The sequence below is a fragment of the Numida meleagris genome, chromosome 6 (genome assembly GCF_002078875.1).
Source record: "Numida meleagris isolate 19003 breed g44 Domestic line chromosome 6, NumMel1.0, whole genome shotgun sequence".
Taxonomy (NCBI): domain Eukaryota; kingdom Metazoa; phylum Chordata; class Aves; order Galliformes; family Numididae; genus Numida; species Numida meleagris.
In genome coordinates this window covers 56,647,842-56,671,723 of record NC_034414.1, presented here as the reverse complement: position 1 = coordinate 56,671,723, position 23,882 = coordinate 56,647,842, and the positions used below count along the sequence as shown (strand labels likewise).

Sequence of the window (23,882 nt, the reverse complement as noted above, 5' to 3'; positions counted from 1 at the left end):
CTTTTTCAAATTTTATTAAGGTAGGGTGATGTCACTGTCATTTGCAGCACATACCAAAGTGGTTTTATTGATACCAACATTCAATACTACGTAAGATTGTGTTAAATGAAGCCTAGTGTCTACCTGTTGATTCAATAACTCTTTGTCTACTTCTACAATGGGTGCTTTGTATTAGTTAACCTGACAAAATATGGTTTATGTCCCTCCACCCAGATTATGTTTTAATTTCTCGGTATCCAACTGGCCAGAAAGAGGCTTTGAGAGCAGTATTAAAGCAAAAGTAAGTTTGTGTTGCTGTGCTGTTCTTTTTTTATGTTAATAGTAGGTTCTTCCTCAGTTTCTTGCAATACAGTAAGGATAAAGTTTTGTTCTCTGTTAGTATTCTTTTCCTGTCTATGAGGGTATTTTCAGTTTAATTTGACCTTCAGAGCTCACCGAAATACCTTGCTTATTTTCCATATTTTTGCCATGTCTTTAAACAATCTGAATCAATAATTTAATGATAACAAGAGTTAGGTGAGCCAAACACAGAGGCTGTTTTTAAAGACCAGTGTGGATACATGCTGTTCATCTGTAGGCTGGAAATATTCAAGATCAAAAATTACATAGTAGAGCTTAGTGACTAGTATGCTGAACTTTGCAAAATGCGACCTGTTAAACATATTCTTTGCTGAGGTCATGGAAATACCACATGGAAAAACCTTTTTATATTGAAAGTGTAACATAGAATCGTAGAATGCCTTGGGTTGGAAGGGACCTCAAGGATCATCTAGTTCCAACCCCCCTCCTGTGGGTATAACCCTGAGAAACCTCTAGTGTCACACCAAAATATGGGAATAATAGTATTTTGTGGGCATCAAAAGCTTGAAGGAGTAATACTTACATAAATGGTGATTCCAGTGCTAAATGTGGGAAAAGATTTGTCTGGAGTGGATTTTAAGCAAACCATGCTATTTACAGGACCTTGTTTATTTTTACAGAACTCGAAGTGCTCCTATATTTAAGGAGGTGAAGGTACAGCTCTTAGGAAATGCCTCCACAGAAAGAAAGGAAAGTGTTGGTCAGGATCCCAGATCAACGCACAGGGAAGCTGATTCTGCAACAACCATTGCAGCAGCAACTGCTGCTGCCATTGCTACCGCAGCTCCGCTTCTTAAAGTGAGTCAGTAGCTTGTGGCAATGGTAGTTCTTTGCCACTTTAAAACAGCAGATCTTCTAAGCAAACTTGAAGTGATTAGTGCTAGAACCAAAGCAAACTGAAGATCTGCTTGCTGTTTTCTGTGCTCGCGACCAGCACAGCAGAGAGAACTGCTTAGGATTTGACTAACTGGGATGTGGCTGCGTATGCAATGGAGACCGTTCGATTTATTTCTCCGAAGAATTTCATGGTATTGCTAAGCCACAAACATTAAAGCTAACTGATACTTTTGTTTGTCTTTTGGGAAGCAAATCGCTCCGTGACGGTGGGGAGTGTGTTATGTTCTCTTCATGCTTGCACCTCTTTTGCAGTAAGGTTTCTTCTTTTTCTTTTCCCTTAGGTACAAAATGATTTGCAAGCAGAAGTTAACTCAGTTTCAGCGTTGCTTCATAAGCTACAGGAGACTGATAGGCAACTGCAGCGTGTTGCTGAACAGCAGACAAATACAAAGACTCAACATGAGAAGCCCCACTGTCACGAAAGAGTCAGTGAGCTTGAAAAACAAATGAATGCTTTTATGCTGCAACGGATTCACCATTTGGAAAAGCTACAGGAGCATCAAATGAACATGCAGGTATCTGTGTGAAAAGGCAAAAGCTTTTGCTTGATCATTTCTTCTATATCCCAGTGTTAATGTCATAACCATTTGCTTTTTAAAACTCAACTTGTATCTTAGTTTTGGAAAGAAAGAATTATCCCCACTGTTACGTCTTTTTTTCCTTCCTCTTGAGAATCGTGTCAAGATCTGATTCATATGACTACAGGGCAAGTATTCATGTTTAGAGTTTTACTTAGGAAATGAATGGAAGTATCAGAAATCCATTGTAATTTCTCTCTTAGTCTCATTTCATTAGCTCTGCCGTCAACATGGGTGGCTTGCAGCAAACTTGCGTGCCTTCTTCTGGTCTCGTGACAAAACAAGCTGAGAAGGCAGAACAGCAGTTGCTTAACAATGGAATATCATCATCTCAGAAGATTTTTTTTCCTACCAGTGGTCCACCTGCCCCAGGTGAAGAAAACTTATTCACATCTCTTTTTTCAGTGTTAGTTTTGCATTGATTTTGATTCATTAGTATTGGATTGTGTACCACGTGAGCAATGAGAAGGAAATATTTCTTCTGTAAAATTGATTTTTACTGTGTAACGTACATTAGTTAAAACTAAAGTGAGAGTTTGGCACTTACTAACTGCATAGTCTGCACCAAATTAATTCCATCTGGGGAGGCACAGATCTATGGGGAAGCTTGTACTGAGCTAGCTCAAACTATATTCATTTATTTTTGACCCTTCTATAAAAGCATTTCCTTTGTGTTTAATTTTTTAATCTAGTTGTGTCATGTTTGGCATTTTTGTGAAAATTTCATAATGTTGGCATGCATTTTTTTCTCCAGATTTGTTTTCCTTTGAAGAAAATTCTTAATATTTAAATAAATGTGTATATATATATTTTGCCTCCCTCTGAAGCATATTCAAGTCAATTTCAGAGTCATGGCATTCATACCCAAAATTCTCATTTAATGACACCAGTTCCACGGAGATGTGCTCCAGAACCTGTATCAAAAAATGGGAAAATGTCAAGGAAAGAAAATCCTGTAATAGAAAAGGAAAGTATTCCCAAATCCACATATGAAGGGAGGAGGATTAAGATAGCCCTGTCCTCCACTGGCAGGACCAGTATGGTCTGGGGTTTATTTTGTGTGTTCCCCCCTCCTCTGAGCTGTTGGTTTGATGGCACGTACATACCCATGCTCAGGATATTTGAAAATATGCCTGGGCTAGTTCATGGTTGGAGACTGTTGGAAACAAGTCAGCTACTCTTAACCAGCTAAAGACTTCATGACAGTGCTGTGCTGTCCTGTAGCCTCTAGGCCTCTTAGCATCTTCATCTGAGTGCTGCTTCTGCCTCTTCAAAGTTGTCTCCCATTCTCTTTGTGCTCTGGGTCAAGGAATAAATGAAACCAGATGAAGAAAGAGCAAATCTGTAACATTATGGACAAAATATTTCTCAGTGACTCAATTGCTTGCCGTGGTTTCATTCATCTGTTGTCTGACTTTGCTAATGTAAAGAAGTCACAGCAAGATAGGTCAGGGTGAATGTTTTTATGAGTTGTCATATCTGAAGTAAATCTATTTTTATTTTCTAAATGTGTTATTTTTTGCTATCCTTGGTAAGAAAGATGGACTAGAGAAATACCTGGAAAGGAAAAGGAAGTATGAAATCTATTGAATGAACTTAATGGTACTTGTGGCTTTTTTTTCCTGCCTTAGGTGATAGGAGACATCTTGAGCATATTCTGAATCCTCAAGTAGCTCCATGGAAGCAAATGGAGTCTTCTGAGAAGACAACATTAAACAATGATAAAATGAGCTGGCTTTCTGAGATAGAAAGGTAAACAAATGCAACTATCCAAAACTGAGGTCATGTTTGTATTGTTGTTGTTTGTTAATTTTTATGAGATTGAGAAAGACTTATTAGATAGTGGTGGTGTGACAGAGTCGCTGGCTTGGTTCTTGACTCTGATAAAGCAACGTTTGAAGTAAAACAGCAGAGCACAAGTATTTGTATGAAGCTTCTGTGTTTTGTCATACTACACACTGAAGGCAGATGAAAGCTGGCTGGCAGGGCAATTTGTAGCACCATTCTCAGAGGTCAGTGGGTATCACCTGGAGTGCTTCTCTGTCTTCTAAATGTATTTCCTCTACTGAAGTGGCTTAGGGAGTAGCATCAGAAAGCCAGCTGTGCAGGCACTGTCTTAAAATGGAATTCTCTTGGCAGTGAGACTCCAGGCTGTCTGCTTGTGGGAACTATACGAGAACGCTTCCTTAGGAAGGAGCAGCATCAGTTTCTAAGCTTTAGATTAAGTTAGGAAATTTTCTAGGCAATGCAGTTTGAAACGTGGGCAATAATTTGACATTATTGCACTAATATGTGAGAAACAGCTACAGAAATAGTCTTATTTATGAAAATATGGATTGCTTTAAACTGAAAGGATTTTAACTTCAAAATGCTGCCGCACTAGATTGCAACAGTGAAACTGCATTTAAAATTCCAAATACAAGGATGCAGCTGAAAGTGCTGAGTGATAAACAGAGAAAACTCAGTAAGCTGTCTGTAACCTCAGGTGAAAAGCAAATTCTATTTTGCATTAAGGCTTGATATTCCTGAATCTGAAATCCATGCTCAGCGTGGAAGTCAGCGACTCCTTTTTGGGCCACGCAAGTAGCTGTGAAACTTATAATAGAGGGTATTTCTCCCATCAGGCCTACTGCTTTGCAAACAGACTCATGCCCTGCTTTTGAAAACTCCTTCCAAAATTGCAATTCAGTTGAGAAAACGGTGAAAAAAGCCGATGATTTACTTCAAGTTCTTGGCCAGTTGAGGAAAGAGATGCACGACATGCTACAGGTAAAGTTCGTATTGTCAGAATGACTAGAGTTTCAATAAGAGGAATAAAAAAATGCTGAGAACTTACAGGTCTTATCAGTAAAAACGTTTCCCTTGCTTCTACCTTTGTAAGAAGAACACTGATAGTTTACCATGATTTGAAATATTGAAGGGTTTTTTTTAGTGTGTATATGGAAGGGATTTGACTAGCCTGATGAGGCTCTTACTGTCCTTCTACCATAGATGAAACAGTAATAAATAAGAATGTTTTGTTTATTTTAAGGTATTCTGATATTCTGGGGGCTTGTTTTTCTGCTGACTCTGTTCCTGTGATATTAGAACTATAGAGCTCTAATAGAGCTGGCGAAACATTTCCTCTTGGGAAAGAAAGATGTTCTACTTAGTTACATTCAACCTCAGGGATGTTTTAAGGTACTTCCTTTCCCATCAGTAAGTAATACTTCATAGATTTTTTGTAACATACTAGTGGATAGTGCATTTATGTTTTCTTATTAGTAAGAGAACAGATGTCATGTGCTGCATTTACACTACAAATATTTGCATACAACTGTTGCTAAAAGCTGATGTTGAATAACGTACCCTACCTAGTACAGGCAAAATGGAAGGAGATGGAGAGAAGGAATAATGGGTAAGGAGCTGACATGAATGGTCTCAAGCATCTTCCTTCTTAAAGAAAAGAAAGCTCAGTAGGAAGATAAAGATGAAAGATAAGATAGGTATAAGATAAAGAAAATTCAACAAATGTGGAGTTAACTAGGTACTTCACTAAAGACTTTTCATCGTTGCATGAGAGCTTTGAAGAGGGAGAGAGTAAATGCTTGGGATGAATGACCACTAGTTCACCACAACCAACCAAAAGGTCTGAAGAGACTGAGATGAGTGGAGATGGAACAGAAGGTGGTGCTCTAACATAAAGTGCACGATGAGGTTTAACAGTTCACAAAGAATTCATCGTCTCTATTTAAATTCATCACGTATCCACTCTAGATTTTACCTTGACAGATATGTCTTTAAGTTTCAACAGCTTTTCTTCCCTATTTTTAGGAAGCAAACTCATGGAAATCAGACATTAATGATCTCATTAAGGTATACTTTGAAATTCATTTATTATTTTTACATAGTGAAGTATGGAAATGTTTTGAATTTGTTTACAATGAGATAACACTCTGGTAACTACTGCATATCAGTTTGGTTGTTTGGAAAAAGTTGTTATTATGTACAGATTATGTTACTCAAAGTAAAATAGAACTTGTTCATTGGCTTGTCTTACTCAGTCTTGAGGGTATAATGCAAAAGTCAGACAGAACAAATCCTTCTCAGACAAGCATGGTGCAGAATACTGGTATAATTTCCATTCCATGCTCTGTGAGATTGGCAAGTCTCAATCATTTTAAGATTGAACGTGAATGTGAATTTTTTTTTACATTTTTCTCATGAGTTTCAACTAAGTAAAAAGCCAATAGTTGCTTCATTGTTTCTTCTGAAAAGTAAAAAGCAGCAAAAGGGAGAGAATCATGGTGGTGTTGACATGTGGTGGATTGCTGTTATAGTTAAAACTTATGTATATTGTCTGGCATTTCTTGGAGCCACAATGTCAAATGAGCACATATATAGTGAGGATTTGGGGTTTTGCTATGTGTTTAATTATGCTTCAGTACTGTTACATGGGTACATGAAGGTTTACGTGCAGATCTATGCAAGTGCCACCTCTTCACACGCTTAGTTTGTAGAAAACTAGATTATAATCTCTGGTTAAAATCCAGTGGTTTTGTTTCAATTGTAGTCAAAACCAGGTACCACTGCATCTGATCTTCCTGAACCTAATCAGCTCATTAAACCATCCATCCTTCAACATGTTAAAGCACCGAAATCTATCCTGAGTGAGGCCAAAAGGGTTTTGAGAGAAGTTCAAAGCAGAAAAAAAGTTCTTGAAGAAAACTTGGAAGCCATTCTTCGTGCAAAGGATGGAGATGCCATGTCTGCTTTCATAAACGCCTTGACTACAAACAGGTTAGGCCCTATTCCCCAGTGTTCGTGTGACTATTCTTTCTATGTGCTCACCTTTATTTTTTAAACCTTTCTTACAATTCTTTTAAATCCCGTACATTGAAGAACTAGCGCAGTTCCCTGAAAACAACCATTTAGTGATTCTTCTTAGAAATCATAATGAGATTCTCTTGAGCTACTGAAGCGTTCTGCTGTCAGTAGCAGGGTGCACTGAGCTTTCTGTAGACAAATGGGCAGTAACAGAAATACTACACAGCAATGTCATCATTCAGATCTGAAGAGGCTTTGTAAATGTGAGAGGATTAGTCATTGCACAGCAGATTCTTTGGTTTTTGAATTTCTGCTGGGTTAATCAGTTGCATTAAATCTACCTACTTCAGTAGTTTTCCTATGAAAATATTCTCAAGCTTGCGTTTTCCTGAGAATGGGAATTCTTTTCAAGCAAAGATTTTTCAGGCATGATAGCTGCTATCATTGTACTTTGGAGGAAGTGATAATCTTTGTCGTCTGCTTCTTATCTTTTGAGTTGGAATATTTTTCTGTAGCCCCATTTCTTCAACTTTTGATTAAAATATGACAGGGTATGCGACTGCCACTTACTCAGAGATGTTTGCAATACCGTTAGTACGTATCAGCAGGAAAGTTTTTGCATGTGGCATGATGGAAGGACAGATTTAGGTTTGGGAAACTCGAGTAAAGTGTGCTCAGTGTCTTTTGGAGACTGAAGATGTGCATAATCTGTGTTCTGGGTTTCTGTTTCCATAGCGTTCCATAGAAAAGGTCCCTACTTTCCCAGGAATGAACCAGTGCAATTTCAGACCTAAAACAGTTCCTTCTGTTTCAGAGATGCATTGGAGGAGATTCGTATCAGAAAGGCCGTGGATGAGCGGATTAAGGCAATTAGTGCAGAAATCCAGGTATGGCTGGAGAAAAAATGAGGTCAGGTTTTTTTGCACTGTGTTTTTCCAGCTCGCGTTGTTCTTTTCTGTTGATAATTAAGCATGATTCACCCACAACCTGAAAACATGAGAAAACTGCTTTATTATTACTAGCTTGTAGTTTGCTATAGAAAAATACTTACATCTATTCCAAAGCTTTCGTTGCTTAATGAAAATCACTTGGTCACAGTTGCTGGCTAACATAAAAAGCACAGACCATTTCTTAGAACTTCAAAGTTATCCACAGACTCTTCTGATAGCCTTGAAGATAAAATCTCCTTTCACTATGTTTGTGTTTTATCTTTAGGCTGAAATGGCAAGAAATGATATGGAACAAGTGAAATATGATCAAAAGGTCCCATGGATCAAGAGAGCCCAGAACATCAAGGCAATGAAGAACAGTAAAGGAATTAAAGCAAAAACTCAGAAAGCCCAAGGATGCTCAACAAAGAAGCCTTTATCTGCAGCTAAGTCACTGCAGAATCAAGCAGAAGATAACATAAGCAAACAGAGCTTTAGAACTTATTTTTCTTCTGAAAGTTTGCAAAGGAATAAAGAAGGGACAGATGTGAGTTCATAAATATGTGGTTTCTTCTTGGTAGTGCAATGCAATCTGTGCTCTAGGTTGTGGGATTTGTGTGAAAAATTGTACACGAGGCTAATAATTTCGCATGAAAATGATTGCCCTGTCCTGGGGACTTTTCTTTGAGAGTTGTATTTATTTTTATGTGCTGTAGAAGCTTAAGTCTAAGCAAGTATAGCAATGTAGAATTCATTGTCATGTTACAAGTTTGACTTACCCAGCCCCTGCTGTTTCATCCACCTGTTGGTAAGTGTCTCATACGTACTCTACGTGCAGAAGTTTTCATGTGTGTGCAACATATAACGCTTTTTGCAAAACTTTTTTTCCCCTAGACTTCTATAATTCTTCTGTTGTGTTCACATTTTCATACATGAAGAGCTTGAAGAGCTCTAAATTTCTTTTTTTCTTTTTTCTGGTGATAGGGGCCTGTGAATGGATGTGCAATGCTACAAAATGAAGAGTATCTAAGCCAAGTTTATGGGAAACCAATTTACCAGGGCCATCGTAGCACTCTCAAAAAAGCACCTTATCTGAGATTCAACTCTCCCTCTCCTAAATCTAAACTTCAAAGACCCAAAGTGATAGAGTATGTTAGAGGTAAGTCATTCCTGGACGTGAACAACGTGTTCCTTTCCGGTTTTCTTATTAGGAATCCCTTGTGTTCCTTGTGTTCCCCTGCTCTTCTATTTAGGGCTGAAGCAACTGCAGGAGGGTTAAAAGATGCTTCTTTCAAAACTAAAAAAACATCAGCAGGTTTTCCAATTTCTTTTTTGTTTCTCACTTATTTTAAGTTGTCGAGTTCGTACCTATTTCTAAACTTAATAAACACAGCAGTATATATTTCTTGTTGTTCAAGTCTTGGAGTTAAAAGATGGAATTGCTGGAAGTAATTGCATAAGCACCTGTAGGTTGAGTGTGTTGAAAAACTAATCCAGGTTTTGATGAAGGTTACTTGTGTCAGGTTTACCCAGTTGTGCCATTTAGTAGATTCATTTATTTCAAATCTACTGAGATGTGAACAACTAAGGAAGCCTGATATTTCTTTTCCTACCTCTAATACGTGAGTTGAAAAATGAAAATTGCAAGATGATGATGATATCTATTAACTTGGAAGCATTGGAAGATATGTTAGTCGTTGGTTCAGTTCCCTAAAAGCAGATGGCTCTTTGTTACTCAAGTTTAAATGCAGAGTGGAACAACTTTTTTTTGTTACTAATTTGCTAAGGTTACGTGCTTGATATAGGTTATTAATTAACTGATAATACGTTCTATTCCTCAGTTTTGTGAGCAAAGTGTTAAGACCAGTAGTTCCTAATTTTTAAAATAAGAGTGCAGGAAGTGAAATTATATCTGGCATAGGTAAGTGTAGATAAGCTTTTATCGTGAGTTAGTAAAAAGGAATGGGTGCTCTAGTAAAATTCATTCATTCACTGAATATCATATAAATGAATATAGGATTCATTAAGGAAGTAATTATGAGGTACAAAGACAGATCTTAATTAAATTTGATTATTTTCTCTGGCTCAAAGTAAATTAAATTTGTAACACAAGTTCTAAATCAGTCCACTCCATCAGTGAAGATAATTATTTAAAAACATTTTCTAAAGGATGAGTAAAGAAAAACAAAGTAAAGAAGAATACAGCTGCGTGAAATAAGCAGTGTTTGTGTGTGGCACTGCCATGATGCTTATGAAAGCAAGTCAAGATTAAAGCACACGTTGGTAACTATGGAAATTATACTGGAAAGCAAATGATGCTGAACGGCACAGTCTTTATCTCATTTCTGTTTTAAAACCCAGTACATTAAGAACAGAGCAATTCAGTGTGTGCCTAAGTGAACATGCTGGAAAGCATGGGATTGTATTTGAAGTGGGTTTGGAGAAGAACATGTGCTCCTATTTTGATCAGTGTTGGGGCCTCTTGCTCTAAGTCTTCTCACAATCGCTACAGCCTTGGAATGCTCTCAGTATTTTGGTGAGTCTTTCACAAATCATGAATGGTTTATTTGGGTTTTTGCTGTTTTAACTGGATTTGTTTTGTTTCCTGTTTACCTTCTCAAAACTTACTGATTCTTAATGCAGAAATTAAAATTTTCATCAGTAATAGATCTGCTAGAGCAACTAATACATAGTGCTAAGGGCAGTTTTAGAGGTCATTACTGTTGTTACCCTTAACTAAAAAAGCTTGTTATGAAGGATAACATTTAATCAAAGCTACTTCCAAAGTCGTTGCACTGTTATTTTCACTATGATTGAAGTAGTTTGGGGACTGCTCCTTCCCATATCTGCACAGGAAAGAGTGTACTCAAGATAGCATTTTCCTTTATTGAAGTTGTTTTATAAATTTTGAGGAGGTAAAAAAAAAAAACTGGAAAATCCAAGCAAAGAAAGCAGTAGTAGAGTAAAGAAGGAAGGAAAAAAAGCAACAAGGGCTTTTAGTCTCACTACAGCAGAGCGCAAGCAAGTTGATTGATAAAGGATAACGATCGAGGAGAAGAATGTGTTTGAATTTAAGAGGCATTGAAAGTGATGGTAGGCACAATCAAGATAATAGGATGAGCATCAGTGGAAGAAGAGTGCAGTAGTTATTAGCTGCCTTCCTTCTTCACTCCTTGGGCTTGTGCTCATGCGGGAAATGTGCAATTGATGCACTCTTAACTGTCACACTTAAAAACTGTGTTCTTATAACTGTCAAAATATTATATTCTGTATGAACTAGAGGAGATTACTACAATGAAAGCAGCCACTTAACAAAACCATGGTTTTAGGCCATAAAAGTAGATGGTGTAAAACACTGTATATATGTCTTCGAAGATCAGCACTACTATTTTTTTGAAATTATGACTTACAGCCGGAGTTGCAAATCCTCGGAACAGCACAAGAATTTGGTGTTAAGCACAGAGCTGTCTTTATGTGAGTCTGGCACTCTGCTTATGACTGCTCTCGAGCCCAGTCGTGATCCATTCTTACTGGCAGAACGTATTTCCAATTCTCAAAACTCCCCTGCAAATGTGATGCGTAGTCCTGGTAAAGATCAAAAACACTTTTGGAAACTTAATTTATTTTCAAGTCATGAAAACCTGATTAAAACTGCTGTCTTGTTGCTTGTAGTTTTGATTTGACCTCTTTTTTTTAATTTATTTTCTGTTTTAAAATGCTAGGATACTTGTTTGAAGGATCAGTATGACCCATGACTTCTTTTGACTCTGCTGGTAGTGCTGCACACCCATTATTTAGTTTTTCAGATTTTTTGAGTAAAAGGTGTGTTAGGTAGCACTTAATGTAGCTATAAGTATGATACAGTCACCTCAAAGATTTGAGAATAGACCCTTCTTTAAATATCTCTTAATTAGCAGTTCTGCTTTAGCTGAGCTCTAAATTACAGTTCGTTGTCTAGATTTATAGAACTCTTCTCTCTTGGAGAAGGTTACACGCTTTCCAGGGAGGCCAATTTTGTAATTTCAGAAACAAGACCTTGCAAAGGGGTGGGAAAAGTATGTTGTCCCCGTGTCCCTCCTCTCCCTTCCTGCGTAGATCTAACTGTACTCAGAAGCAGATCACTGGATATTTTGATGCTAACACTTTTCTACCATTACCACGTTTTAATTTAGTGAAATGTAAAGGTACAAATTGCAGGAAGAGGTAATAAGCTTCTCCTGTGCTTTAGCTTCTTTTCTGTTAGGGTGAATAGTAAATGAAAAAGAAAACTGTGTACTGGATCCATGCTATTTATGGTCTTCCAGAACTCTCGAGTGTGACAAATACAGTTTAAAAGCTATTTGCTTGAAAACAGAATGAACTCTGGATAGCCTTTACCCAAATGGATTCTCCTCCAAGTCATTAAGTCATACTAAAACAGCAGAGCAGCATGTGTGTTTGCAAAAATAAAGCCAGCGTAAAAATCATTCCTCTATTTCACATCAGACTGCAGTAACAGAAAGTTACATTTTTGTTTATATCTTGACAGCAATTAAAATAAGACACCCTTCTATTCTTGTCTAAGGGAAGAAAGGAAGATGGATTTTTTTTTTTTCTTTTTTGCATGTTGCTTATGTTAGCATTCCTATGCTAACATAAACCTGTTTTCTGATTTTTTTTGTGGCTTTAGACTGAGGTCAGCCTTTGTTTTGATAGTGGCATGACTTGTCTTTCACTCTTCCATGACAGTTGGTCAAGTTGCTTAATTAGTGTGCTTTCCTATGTCTTGCCAATAAAATGGAAAAGTAATTATTCTGTATTCTGCACGAGTCTCGTGATGACAAAATTATTGAATGTTTTTGTGGGCTGCTATTCTGAATGATGCAGTTATAGCAGGAAAGCGTAACCAATAGAACTAGAAACAGATTCCTACTCCTCCACAGTAGGAGTGTCAATAAAATGAAACAAAGTTGAGTAAACACTTTGAAGTATGAGGTTCTTAAAAAATAAAAATACCTTGCATGTATTAGGCCTGGCTTGTTCTTTCCTTCATGCAGTTGCACCTCCAGATTCCCTTACAGGCCTTGATGTACCGGATGATAAAGGCTTTAAAATTATTGCTAACAGTTGGCCTTGAGTTTGATTGGCTGAAAAATAGAGACTTATTAAATGACTCTTTTTTTTTTTTTTTTTGTCAGAGCAGTCCACCGAGCTTGTTTTAAATTAATGTTAGAATAAGGATGTTTATTTAAGACTGCAATGGCCGTCTGGAGAGTCTCCTTTCAGTCATTTTATAACTTTCTCAACCATTTTCTTTGCAAATAAACTGTAGTGACTAATGCTTGGTTTCTTCTGGGAAATTGGGGGAAAAAAAAATCCAGCTATTCACACTTTTATGAGCAAGAGAGCATTTCTCAAGAAAAAGTTGTTTTCTTGCATAATTTGAACTAATAAATATATGTAAAATGCCAGGGTTTTTAAAACAAAGTATAATTAAACGTCCAGTTTCTGCCCAGTGCAAATAAACTTTTCAGGGAGAAATGAAAAGTTGAAAGCAATTAAAATGAGGTGCTGTGTGTACACAGTACTTCATCATTCTTGCTGTGAGAACCTTGTTTTTACAAGTTGGCAGTATTACAGATATGTTGCCAATTTCTGCTTTTACTCAAAAGTTCAAGGCCAGGGGAGGCTGTTAGATTATGTAGTATGACCTCTTCTAAATCACAAGCCACTGAACTGCATCTATTTATGTTACCGAGTCCTGTAATTTGTCTTTGAGTAAAGAACAATATTTCTGGCTGACCTATGCTTTGAGGAAAGCTATGTGCTCATCATTTAAAGACATGAGAAATTCTGCCCTTAGCTACTTCTTCCCGTCGTTAGGTACCTTATGGTTCAAGAGTAAATGGGACACTTTAGATTTTGTATCTGATTTATAACGAGCATTTGGCTTCAGTTTACAGCTACTTCAGTTTCCAAGTGATTTCCCTAACAAAATTAAATCTTTTAATATTCAACCTATTTCAGTATCTATGGAGATGCAGAATTAGAACTGAACGTTACATTGTCGTATATGGAAGTCTTGTCTTGCTCTACCTTACTGCTGTCTTGTTGAGGCTTCTGCTTATCCACTTGACCACAGCATTGTATTGTGATTTCTCATTGCTTTGCTTATCCAACATGACAATAAATCCTTTCTCAGAGATGCTTCTTTCTGATCTGCATTTTCTAATGGAAGAGTAATGACTTGCTATTTTCGTTTTTAGGCTTACAACCCATAATTTGTTAGTACTAAAATGCCACTTCGTAAGGGGGCTGGCTTACTTCCACGTCTGCATTGTTAAAAGTCACATTATCAATCTTTATTATCCCCTAATTTTATAATCATTGACTCCCATTATTCAATTAATTAGGAAGCTATTAAATATAAACAGAGCTAAAAAGAGTGTTTGATGCCACGTGTGAATGGGCCATTTATACATGAAGGGTGATGACTATAAACAGAGGTCTAAGATTAAATTTTACATACATATTTACATAATATAGATCTAGATGCTCAAAAATCATAATTTTAACTCCTTCCTTGCTGTCCGTACTGAGACATCTAACTTGCTGCTCTTAGAATTCTGCCCTTCCAGTCTCCCAACCTCATTCCATTCATCCCACAGCAAAAATTAGAACTGTCTCGGTTCAAAGGCTTGATTTCGTAGTGTGTGATGTGACCGAGTTTGTGCGTGCATTGAAGGTGTGCAACTTAACTGGCTCTCATTTCAGGCACCAAGGTAAAGTCAGCAGGAACACAGACTTGTTCTCACGCACAGAAGGCAGTAATCAGCTCCAAGAAACAGCAACCTTTGTATGCACTTGCTCAAGAAAACCGGTATTTTTTTAATCCGAACAGAGATGTGCCTGCTGGCTGCGGACCCCTTGAAGGTCACCTAATTCCTATGGCTATTCCACTAGGTAGGAGCAAATAACCTCTAGAGGGGATGTAGGTTGATACCTGCTGCTCTGTGGAAACGCAGCTTCAGTCTTGTCAAGTCGGTGATTTGCCCTGGTCCTGAACCTTTCCGGTTCTCCTCATCCTTCATGCTGGATATCTGGCTGAGCAATTATTGGTATAGCTGGATATGCCTTCTTTGGTGTGCTTGCCATTTCTAGGGCTCTTGTTCTGGCTTTGTTTGGTATCTGTGTAAGTAGGAACTGAATCAGCAGTTCCTTGGGCCTTGGATTCAACGTTTACAGTGACTTCAGACTATCAACAGTTTCAGCAGGATTGTGCCGAACACACTAATTCGTTTTCACGGTTTCTGTGTTTCTGGGCTTTCAACAGAACATCCACATGAACCTTATTTTGGGAAGGGTTAGCATTTAAAGATAATAACTATTAAGTAAAAAAAAAAACAAGAAGGTCTCGAATCAACGTTTAAGGGATGTTATACTAAGTGTAATAGTAATTTGAATGGAGTTAAAAAGATGTCAAGGGGAAGGAGCGCGGCATGTCGTTATTGAGTGGCAAAGACAATGTAGTTATGCTCGTTTTCAGCAGTAGGTGTCACCCTAGTCAAGTAAACTGAGTAATTTCCAAAAAACGGATCTGGTAAATTTACGGATTTTTGCTGGGAAGGTTTACTTGTTCAAGCACAGTGCTTTAGTCAGTGGTATTAGAATAAAATACAGTCTTGGTCTGTAATTGTAATTAGTCTGTTTCGTGTAAAAACACAGACGCCCAGAATTCCATCTATTAATTTACTGCCTTGCTTTTTTTGAAGGTCGATATATATCTGTAATTGTTTTAAAACTTTCTTCAGGTCAGACCCAAATTAATGACATCTCAGTGCAGCCTGCGGGAGCAGTTATGTGCAAACCACACCCTGTCACAGTCACAACATCTCTTCCCCAAGTGCCACCAAAGCCTCCAGCTGAAGTAAAAAAGCCAAACATAGCTGTAGTAGAGATGAGATCAGAGAAGAAGGATCCCCCTCAGCTGTCTGTGCAGGTATGTATCAAGAGTGATGATTTCTTGTTTATTTTAATGAATGCATTAACTATAGATGGTGCCATCCGCTCATAACTTACTTTGATATCAGCAGCTGTTTTTCTGCAAACATTAGAAACATTTAGAATGGAGGGACCAGGAAAGCATCCCAACTTAACAATTATTTAATCCAAACAGAGCAATTATTTTTTTCTGTAGGTCAGCTATGTAAGGTGTTTGTAAAACAGTCCTATGCCATACAGTGTTTCACTTTTTTTTTTTTCATGAGACTTTTGAGCCAGAAGAAACTTGGGGTAAAAAAAAGTATTAATCTAGATGTCAGTTTCTTGAGGTGAATGATTTGGCCTTTTAGATTTCTCTTTCAAGCACGATATTCAACCCAAGAATTTCACTCCTTATTAATCAATCGTTGAAGTCCTTGCCTAGCCTTTTCTTATTTTCATATGAGTCTGTTGTCAAAGAAGTTAATGTTTCTTACTTATTCAGTATCTTGGATTCAAATTGTCAAGAATATACACACTCCTACATGCACCTTTCAAATATGAATGATTCATGGATCTTGAAGTTAAATACAGGTTGAGTTTGTACTTTGTTCCCTTCCATATCACTGGATTCTACCCACATAGCTTTCACCTTACCAGATATATGACAACATGAAGCCAATAATCAGCCTTACACGGTGGCTTGTAGGCCAACTGAAATGAATTGCATGTCAAACACTCGTGTGCTACATAAATAGTTACGGGCCTGTTCACCTTTCATCACATGCAAGACAAAGTTCAGGGAATTAGAGAACAGGAGAAATCAAGTAGCAGAAGAAAAAAAAGGATAATATTTCATGACTGAGTAGCAGCTGGAAGATAGAATATAAACAGTTCAACAACAGCAGCTGAGCTAATACATAGATTTTCAGACTGGTTATTTGTTCTTTCCTAGGTGTTACCAAATGTCGATATTGACAGTATTTCAAGTGGCAGTGTGAGTGTAAACCATGTACTCCCAGAACCCGAACCTGCACTTTGTCCTGCTGATGCTGTGATACAGGTATTGATTGGTCTAAATGTGCGTGAATTCAGTTTTATAAAAAAGGGAAGACAGTCGGTTTTGTTAAATTACTGCCACATTACCTCATTATTTTGTTTTAGTTAGAGAAATTAGACAGCTCCAGGAGAAATGGTGTAGTTACTTTGAACAATTTACTGTGAGGGATTTATTTAAGAGTATGAAAAATGACATCAAGACACTACTTCCAAGATTAAATAATCACCACAGTGAAAAATTATGCCGCGTTAAGTGCTGTAATCCCTTATTGGCCCATGAAATGTCTGCCCTGTACTGGCTTCAGTATTTTGTCATGAAGACTGAGGATGTTCTTAATTCCCCTATCTGTTCTTTGACCATATTATAGACACTAGTGACACGCACATGTAGCCTGTCATTGGTAGCCTGCTGTGTGTAGATAGGTGACACAAGATAGCTAAGCCATGGAGTTGGTCCCCTCTCTTCTCCTTCCATGTACCTTTTCAGAAGTGTTGTTTTTTTTAATATAATCTAAGCAGTAATGAAAGCTTTTGTACAAATAAAATGTTTCCTGCTGTGTACTGCAAGATAAGTTTGTAAAGTAGGTCACCTGTTTTCAGGGTGGCATGTTGTTTTCCAGTGGACTTCTGTCCTGCGCATTGCACAGTTTGGACAGCATGGACTGAATAGGGCACAGAGATGCAGTGATTATTTTTGTTTGGTTATTGTACCTTCTGTTTCCCCTGTATCTTAGCTGCCATTCTGGCTTTGGTCTGGCAGTGGTCAAGAGAATCAATGAATAAGACAGAGACCAGTGACTCAAATAGCAACCATTATTTATAAGTAATGTCTTTAAGTAACTGTGTAGAAATTGCACATTAGTAAATTGCTTAAATACTTTCAGACTCTTGTGTACTGTTGTTTTTTTTGGTGTTTTTTGTTTTTGTTTTTTTTTTTTTTTTGCAATAGTTTGTCTTACTGATATATTTTTTTAATAGGAGTTATAAGTATTGCCCTGGAACTCTTGACAATGAGATACTCCATTAGATTCAGTAACAGCAAGTTTTAACTGTTGATATACAATGAGGAGTTTTAATAAGCTCTTTTTGTGCCAAGCAGAGAAATTTCCCCTCACTTTCAGGATAGGTAAATCTCTTGTCTTGGATTCAGGCTGTTGACAAGAGTGATGATATGACTGCATCCTTGGCATGGAGTTTTTCTGCTGATGCGTTTTTTTCCGCACCTCCAACATGAGAGATCTAATAATGACCATGTGTCTTTACAAATAGGCTCCAGAAGATCTACAAAGCGAGGAAGAAGACATAAAGTTTCCAGGAACTAATTTCATTGATGTTACTGATGTCACGCAGGTAATTATATGTCATTTCCTTAATGTTTTTGTGTTTGATTTCTATTACTCTGTCACAGTGGGAAAGGAAATGTAGAAAATTTGTTTACTTTATGAGCAACTTTTTAAAAAAAAACACACTGTAATATCAAACTGTTCAAAGTACTAAAGCAGTGTTACAAATTACTGTGCATTAGCAAAGGACCTTTGAAAAATTACAGTAACAAATTAAAATTAGGTTTTATTTGGATATATTACAATCCAGTAGAAATAAAAGTAGTTCTCTTAGCACTTACAGCTTAAAATTGTGAAATCTAAACGTAATGCGTATGGGAGACTCTTGTTTATGAGGTCCTAAAATGCTTCAGTTACTTTAGAAATTATTTTAACTTAAAAAGAAGAATAAAAAAAAAAGACAACATGTACTACTTACCTAATGGAGCCCGCTCAGAGGTGACAAGATGTGCTGGATGATGTGTCTTGTTTGTGCAGCTGTGCCTGTTTAACAGCATTGATGTTTCTTCAATTTAATGGCATGGGTTTATTGGAGATGCTCTCTTACCATGTAATCTCTTTAGGTAGCAGGCACTTTGCTGATCTTGCCTGTCAGTTAGAGTAGGGGCTGGCAAACACCCCCAGTTCAACTTTGGTGAACCAGGCTGTATTTCACTTCTCCAGATGAAGAGCACGAGCAGAAACTCAATGGTAGCTGGGAAGGGCTGCCTCTGAAGGAAGCAAGGTGCTGCCACCTGCGTGCTGTGTAGTATCTTGCCTCTATGGAGATGGCAGCTTCTACCTCCTGCTGCATTTAAGAATCAGTAAAAGTTAGGAGCACAAAAATGCTGTAATTTGCTAGTATTCTCCTGAAATGTTTTTTCCTCAAGATCTCCCCCAGCTGTTTTGTGTGGCATTTTTTTGTGATGGTTTTCTTTTTTTTTTTTTTTTAAGGTGTGATTTACCTAATAAAAGTGGGGAAATGGTTTATTTATTATTTTGGTTCCCAAACTACCTGATGTTATTGGTGGGGAGGAATTAAATCTATTTGGAAAGCTTTATTCTCTTTGCAGAGAAAAGCTTTATCTTATAAAAATAAGTAGGAAAGCTATTTAAGAAATCAGTTGATAAACTAACAAAAGAAGTCCCACGACATAACATTTTTGACACGAGTAACAGTTCTTCATCTTTTCTCATTTTTCTTCTGGATTGCTTTTATCATTTATTTTTGCCAGTGAAATATATTTTAACCACAATACCAAAAAACGTTCCAAGTGAAACATATGTTTGGCCTCTGACTATGCAGACAATGTTCTTAAAAATGTGCAAGGCAAACAAAATGTAGAAGCATAAAATCAGCCTCTGGAGTGGCAGGAATACTGAAAACATCAAAAGAAAGACTCTGTTATAACAGTAACTTTGCTTCAGATGCATGAAAGAATATGCATAAAATGCTATACAGGAAAATAACTTAGTGTTGCCTGCCCCCCACACCCTCCTTTTTTATGGAAACTTAATGCTATTAAACTGAAGAGGGTAAGTATTTTTGTGAAATAGCTGCTGCTTTTTTTTTTTTTTTTTCCTCCCCTGATGGATGTTGCACAAAAGCTTCAGGACCTTGGCTCTGACATTTCCTTTTCTCAGGATTTGCTTTACCTTTCCAGCCAGAAGGTAAACATTCAGGAGCTGAAATGCTGCCTGTTAGGGGCTGGCAAACTTGGCAGGCTGAGAGAAGCAGAGCTGCCACAGCTGCCTGTTCCCAGGTGCAGCCAGTAGGGAGGCTGAGCATGTGGTTGCCAATAGGTGCAGGCACAAACAGAGGTATGCAGTGTGTGTGTATGTGGCTGCAAGTATCAGCATCCAGCACCAGTAGGCTGATCGTTTTCCACTCTCTGGCAGCTCAGAATGGAAATCTGCAGTGTACGAGTATTTGTGAGTCTGTATGTACAGATAGAGGTGTCTGTGTACATGTGTATGTATACGTAACAACTTGTAACATGCAAGCCTTGCCACAGGCAGGGGTGATGGACACATGTTGTTCTGCCATCTGTGTCTAAAGACCCAAAGTTCTGTCTTCCAAAGCAGTTGTGTTAGGTCCTCTTATTTCACAACAAGAAAATTCACCTATGGAATAAATCAGAAAAGGTTGTTACAGCTTTGATTTACACGCTTCTTTATTTTTGATCAGTGGCTTTAGCTGCATGAGTTCATCGGACTGTCTGACAGATGAGATTTGATAATGCCACCCCTCTCATGAACCCTGTCTTACTCTGGAGTGAGAATCATGCTCGGTTAACACGAGCCCCAAATGGACTCTCAGTTTTATTGAATCTTGTCTCCAGTTCCTGAGCAGCCACATCCAGCAACGCCTTCAACAGATTTGCAAGTCTCTAAGATCAGGCAGGCTTCTTGCTTTTTCTAAACCTGCCTAAGTTCCAAGGTGGAGACTTGTTTCTAAACATTTTTGCTTCCATTTTGAATAGTGCCCCGAAATGTATGACATGCAGAGATCAGAGTAAACACATTTGCCCCAACTGTTTTTTTTTTTTGATGGGTGCTTTCTGAGACTGTGTAACTGTGATTCTTTTACACGTATGATTCTTCAGGCACAACTACACAGGTGGCACCTGCAATACAATCTGCCCTTGTTGTGAGAGCTGCAGAAATCCACAACTAAGTTTTGGATCTCTTTAATAAGAGGCTATGCGTTACCTAATCATTCAGAAGAAAGTTAATCATCTGGTTGTAATTTGGGAAGTGGAAGATGAGCTTGACAGTTTGTCAGAAAGTGCTGTGATTAATATTCCAATCGTATCTGAACGACTTCCTAATTTATGCCATATTTTGATGGGGCGTTGTGATAAATATTTTTTAACGGTTTCCAGGAAGTTAAAGTGCAGACCTGAGTGCAGATTATTCAGGATCAGTCTACAGAGTGATATATGTGCAAGTTCAATCTGTTTAATTAAACACTGTATATTCTCTTTTTTTTTTTTAAGTTCAGGAGAGAAAATATATCACTCCAAAATGAGTATAACTGTCTTTTGGATTTGTGCACTCTTAACTGTAACACGTTTTGTGCATGTAATTTAGAAATGCAGGAAAACTCTGCAAGCTTGTCAGAAGTTACTAATTATATGCAGGATTTATTGTATGCACTTGGTTTATTTAATCCAGATGTTTGCATCTTGCATACTTTCAGAAAAAGATTTTATTAAATAGGCAACATCAAAGAAAATGTATGGAGTAATGCAGTCAGAAGAAAATGCATAATGACACACTGGGTAAAGACATCTTTATGTTTGCTGTCAGAATGAATTATGGTTATGAATACCTCGATCCTAGCAGAACGCGCTGCTTATCAGCTTGGAAGTCATCCGGTGCCATTTTGAGTTTCACTTCACCATCTTATTTCTGAACGAATGCAGAAAATTGTGGGATCTTTCTTTGTGCTTCCCCAAATACACGTATTCTCTTTTGCCTGCTTTGTAGGGTACAGCTTCTCTTCGGAAAAACATATTTCCATTTAAAGCTGCAGAAGCTCTCCAGTAGCTTTCTGTTGTAATATGCATCATGGATCTATCCGACTTCTCAGTTTCATAGTATATTCAGTAGAATAGAAGCATTTCATTGCTGGGATGAGGAAGGAAAGAGGAAAGTTACTATCTTTTTTCTTCTTCTCTCCTTTCTGTCATTCACAGAAATATAAATTTGTTTTTTTTGGGGGGGAAGTTAAAAATAAATTAATAAAAAAGCAAAATAACCTTTTTCTCCTTTCACTGTGTTGGAGATCATTCTTACTCAATGTAGATTTACATTGAGCTACCTTTTTTTATGCAACATCATGTGGTTCTCACCAGTAATTTAGGGCTCAGCTCTTCATCTTTTTTCAGTATGTCCAATTTCCTTAGAGTTATGTTACTTCTGAGATGGTTTTAATTTTGAGGGAAGGATGCAGGTTCTCGTCAATCAGGAAGCATTTGCTACAATATGGTGGGTTGGTGCTTTTTGGGACTTACAGAGTCATAGAATCATTAAGGTTGGAAAAGACCTCTAAGATCATCAGTCCAACCTTCAACCCATCACCAAAATACCCACTAAACCACATCCCTCAGTGCCACATCTCCTTCGTTCTTGAGCACCTCCAGGGACAGTGACCCCACCACTCCCTGGGCAGCCTGTGCCAGTGCATCCCCACTCTTTCTGTGAAGAAATGTTTCCTAAAATCCAACCTGAACCTTCCCTGGTGCAACTTAAGGCCATGACCTCTCGTCCTAAATGCTGTCCAAGCGTGCAGGAGGAAAAAGGAGGGTGACATCTTCAGAAACAAACATTGTAAAGCACACGGAGTAACTTACAGAACTTCCAGAAATAGTGCATTAAGATTCAATTCAAAGTGTCTCTCAGGGTATCTTTTACAAAACTGACTGTCCAAAAATGGCTTCCAACTTTTCAGCAAAGTTAGCTGAAGTGTAAATGTACATGTAACATCTGTGTAAATTATTAACATTATTATTAACATCTGGGCTTCGGTTATGGCAACCTTATTAGAGTTTGGACTGACACTCATCTTACACGCTTCTGGGAATGTGTATTTCAACCAGCTTGCTTTTTAAAATAAAATTTTAATTTTTAAAAGGAAAGGAACAAAAAACAAAAGCAAAAAAAAAAATCCACTGAACCAGCAAATGAATGTGAAAAGTTTCTTAAACTTTTTTTTTTTTTTTTAAAGATGTATTTCTTGAGTATATATTTAAGGAAACCAGAGTTATGTCACAAGTAAATGTCTCATGTAGTAGAATTACCATTGGCTCCCTGCCCTGTGCAAGTAATATAAGTCAAGTTATGTTTTACCCAGCCATTCTTCTACCCTTATTCCTCTGCAAATTTATGGTTTGCTAGGTTTAGAATTGTGTCAGTTAGCTACCACATAATAAGAAATGAAAATGTGGCTTCTGTGCCCTGATGTGACGTAGCCATTTCTAGAATTAAAACATCTATCAGTTACCTCAGTTGCATTGTTTTCCAAAAATGCACTATAACTTAATTTACCAATTATTTATTAGGATCAGGAAGAGGAGAGGGATGAAATTCCAGAATTTACTGAGCCTCTTCTAGAGATTAATGGACACTTTAAAGTTGCTGTACCAACATACAATGGTCCTTCATTTCCTCCAGTGGCTTCTGCTCCTCAGCAGTCTTCTGATGTTTTGGATGAATTGATTGAAAGGAGAGAAACTGTAGAAAACAGACTGATAAATTGGTGAGTTGAGATGTAACAAAATATCAGGAGAATGTACATGAAACAAGGAATGAATCTGAAGACCTTTCCTCTCTTCATCTCCCCTCTCCTCCCTTCTGCTCTTTTCCTTTGAACTTCCGTACATTTTGTGTCAAGAATGATCCTTTGTACACTTCTAGGTGTCTTGATGCTTACTGATAGCTGCACACATTCTCTTTTGCTAGGGTGGAACAAGAAATAATGGCAAAAATTATCAGCCAGATGTACCCAGTTCAGAGAGAAACTGTACCCACTGTTAGCACATCAGAGGGAGAAGACAGTGAGACTGTAGCCTCTGACATTGGTAAGTAGATGATGCTGTTTTCAGCAGATAGGTTGTTTCAAATATTGCCTAATTTTAACAAGTTGTGTAGAAAGCTGTTGGCTGTGCCTAAGAGCATATAATGCTGAACCAGTGAAACTATAACACGCTAAAGTGCATGCTTTAATTTATGCTGAGACTGAGCAGACATTACAAGATCGTTGAAATAAATAATAAAAAAAAGACAAAGAATGCATTAAAGGCACCATTGTGCAAATCAAATTTTGTTATTGGCCATCTAAATGAAATTTTGGATGCACGTGGCATTTTGCTAAGGTTGTAATGGTTATTTGCTTATCTTTTGTTAATAGATATGTAAAAAAATGAATTCCCTTATAAATCTGTGAGAATGGGAGAGAAATACATTTC

At 37.6% G+C, this 23,882-nt stretch overlaps 1 protein-coding gene across 4 annotated transcripts in view; it reads left to right on the top strand.

Annotated features, from left to right (window-relative positions):
* KIAA0586 (KIAA0586 ortholog) overlaps positions 1-23,882 on the top strand; it is a 63,118-nt gene that overhangs the window by 3,499 nt on the left and 35,737 nt on the right. For 3 of the 4 annotated variants that reach the window (XM_021403226.1, XM_021403227.1, XM_021403225.1), the window contains 17 exons: positions 214-280; positions 981-1,158; positions 1,539-1,772; positions 2,039-2,207; positions 3,467-3,587; positions 4,460-4,604; positions 5,649-5,690; positions 6,388-6,614; positions 7,456-7,528; positions 7,857-8,117; positions 8,555-8,729; positions 14,324-14,512; positions 15,361-15,548; positions 16,485-16,592; positions 17,858-17,938; positions 22,977-23,173; positions 23,377-23,495. In XM_021403226.1, the coding sequence (XP_021258901.1) occupies positions 214-280; positions 981-1,158; positions 1,539-1,772; positions 2,039-2,207; positions 3,467-3,587; positions 4,460-4,604; positions 5,649-5,690; positions 6,388-6,614; positions 7,456-7,528; positions 7,857-8,117; positions 8,555-8,729; positions 14,324-14,512; positions 15,361-15,548; positions 16,485-16,592; positions 17,858-17,938; positions 22,977-23,173; positions 23,377-23,495 (2,574 nt within the window). The remainder of the gene's footprint in view (positions 1-213; positions 281-980; positions 1,159-1,538; positions 1,773-2,038; positions 2,208-3,466; positions 3,588-4,459; positions 4,605-5,648; positions 5,691-6,387; positions 6,615-7,455; positions 7,529-7,856; positions 8,118-8,554; positions 8,730-14,323; positions 14,513-15,360; positions 15,549-16,484; positions 16,593-17,857; positions 17,939-22,976; positions 23,174-23,376; positions 23,496-23,882) is intronic. The other variant, XM_021403228.1, reaches the window with a different exon arrangement.